This window comes from Melampsora larici-populina (assembly GCF_000204055.1).
Source record: "Melampsora larici-populina 98AG31 unplaced genomic scaffold MELLAscaffold_147, whole genome shotgun sequence".
Lineage (NCBI taxonomy): Eukaryota > Fungi > Basidiomycota > Pucciniomycetes > Pucciniales > Melampsoraceae > Melampsora > Melampsora laricis-populina.
The window spans coordinates 53,848-56,262 of NW_006768910.1; the positions used below are offsets into that span (position 1 = coordinate 53,848).

At 36.2% G+C, this 2,415-nt stretch overlaps 1 protein-coding gene across 1 annotated transcript in view; it reads left to right on the forward strand.

The window, feature by feature from the left end:
* MELLADRAFT_69996 (family 31 glycoside hydrolase) overlaps positions 1-1,295 on the forward strand; it is a gene marked incomplete at both ends in the record, with an annotated part of 2,953 nt that extends 1,658 nt beyond the window's left edge. The window contains 6 exons of the mRNA XM_007419231.1: positions 169-265; positions 410-530; positions 665-687; positions 731-981; positions 1,055-1,102; positions 1,188-1,295. Coding sequence (XP_007419293.1) covers positions 169-265; positions 410-530; positions 665-687; positions 731-981; positions 1,055-1,102; positions 1,188-1,295 — 648 coding nt within the window. The remainder of the gene's footprint in view (positions 1-168; positions 266-409; positions 531-664; positions 688-730; positions 982-1,054; positions 1,103-1,187) is intronic.
* Positions 1,296-2,415: the final 1,120 nt, after the last annotated feature.

The window sequence follows — 2,415 nt, forward strand, 5'->3', positions numbered from 1 at the left end:
CAGGACAACCCATCAATCCTGGGTTTCTTGAAAAATAAAGCTCTCATAGATATCAATGTAAGTTTCCTCCAATCCTCCTTTCAAAACTCTCCATAGGAACACATAAATTTTTAGATTTTTGAATTTTAATCCTTCCTGATTTCATTTTTTGTGTAAATGTTTATTTAGCAAGATGCACTTGGAAAAAGTATCACTTTTAGACGTCGTTATACCAATGACAACGATGTTTGGGCTGGAGAACTAAGTGACGGAAGCATGGTCGCAAGTAAGTTCCAAATTTCCATGAAGAATTCACAAAACCAAACCCAAAGGGGTGCTTACATGTATTTATACTTACATATATTTATGATATCAATTTAACCAAAACTTACCTTTGACTTCTTCCAATTCTTAAAATCTCCATCAACAGTGTTGATCAACTGGAAAGATGAAGAAAGAGAATTAACATTATCTCTGGCTGATGTTGAGTTGACTTCAGCAAATGGGTTTGATGTGATTTCAGGAAAGGATTTAGGCCCATCCAACACAACGTAAGAGACCAGTTTGAAAACATTTCTTTGAATTTCAGCAAGAACTATGTAATACAAACATTTTTCGTTTTTTGTCAGTTTCTCATCACATGTTGGACGTCATGCAAGTCTCTTAATAAAATTATATAACCCAGTCAAAGCAAAACCAAGAGAATGGGTAAGTATTCCAGTAACACAACAACCAACTTGTCGTCCATTAGGCAAAGCAGTCTTAAGACCAGTCACCGACAAATTGCAAGCCATGACATATTTAGAGCCAGATGGAGTAGGTGCAGTACAATTTGTGAACTTGGAAGGAGGTGATAAAGGTGGTAGACTTTTAGTTGCAATTGATTATATTAACTCTAAATTAGATGATTTCTCTCCAAGTTGGTGTCCAAATTGTCTGATTGCTAAAATCAAAGTCAATGATGCTCCTGAAGTTGAAATTGAATTTCCTATCACTGGATTGGTTAGTAATTCTTGACTCTGTATGAATGAAATCTTTTGAACAAGTTAAGCTAATTTCTCTATTTTATCTCTAGACAAACAATATACCCATGTCATATTTAGTAGAGTTAGATGGTTTTAAAGTAAGTTTCTCCTTCAAATCTTTCTCTCAAAACAGACACATCTAAATTCTCAAAATCTGACATAATTTCTCTTTTTTCATTTAAGCCTGGAAGTGATAATACACTTACATACACCGGTGCACACAAGCAGGCTGCTCCTGATATAACTCAAATATCTTTTTTCTCAGCTTCTGCCCCATCTGGGTATCAGTAGTTTGATTGTATATAGTTTGATGTTTCTCTGCTTATCTTAACCATCTTTCAAGAGCATATACTTTATGACCTGGACATTCATTTTTTTGTTTTGTTTCAATCTTTAAATTTGATTTCCCTACAAATTTATGTTTATTTATTTACAGATAAAAACAAGAAAAATTACATGTCTTCAGCTTCTTAGACAAATATTAATCAGTTTGAGAGTGGATTGCCTAAGAATCTTACTGATGCCACTCATTCATAAGGTATGCCATAGCAGGTGTATTCCAGTCTGAAACAATGGAGAGATTTATCCAAAAGGACTGGATGTCTGTTTGGAAGTCTTGCTATATGCCTATCTAGCAGATGAGTTAATTGAGTTTCCATGATTTGAGTTTTGATTGTGTCTTGAAGCATATTAAGATTCACGGAATGATGTTGTGTGAGAGGATCTGCCTGGCCTATTCTATGATGATTGGTGGCTGTTCCTTGGACAGCTTGGAAGTGACCACACTGGTGTAAGCCAACCATCTCTTTTACCACCATAAACATATCAGTTACCCCACTGTGGACTGCACCATGAATACAGATGCCATCTGATAAGATATGAGCTCACATGCTCTCATGTCTGCTTGTCATACAGAGTTGATGAAACATGCCTGATCCTGGCCAGCTTAGCATGTTGATCCAGAGTTCTATGTAATCACAGAAGAAGGTTGAATCAAGGGATCATGTTGAATTCAAGGGAAGAATGAGTCATCACTGGAGAACGGGTTTTGAACTTCACTGAGATAATTCATGTGTCACAGAATCCTTACTACATTGTTGCTTGAAGAAAACAGATTGAGTGTTTCTCAATTGAAGTGGAAAAAACATTATCAAGAAAATACTTCATGTTGACATTGGTCATGCAGTGATGGATTGAGATTTAAAGGTTGGAGTAAGCATGAACAATGGGGTTCTTAAGTTTTATGATTGATCACAAATCCTGGGGATCTTCAAGCACTCAATTATAAAGAATTAATCAAATTGCACAAGGGCTAAGCTTAACCAAGCCCCTCTTCTAATGTGGGCATGTCCATTCTTGAAGAGGTGCTTAGGGCCAATACCTCAACCTGGCCTGAGACCAGCAAATTTTC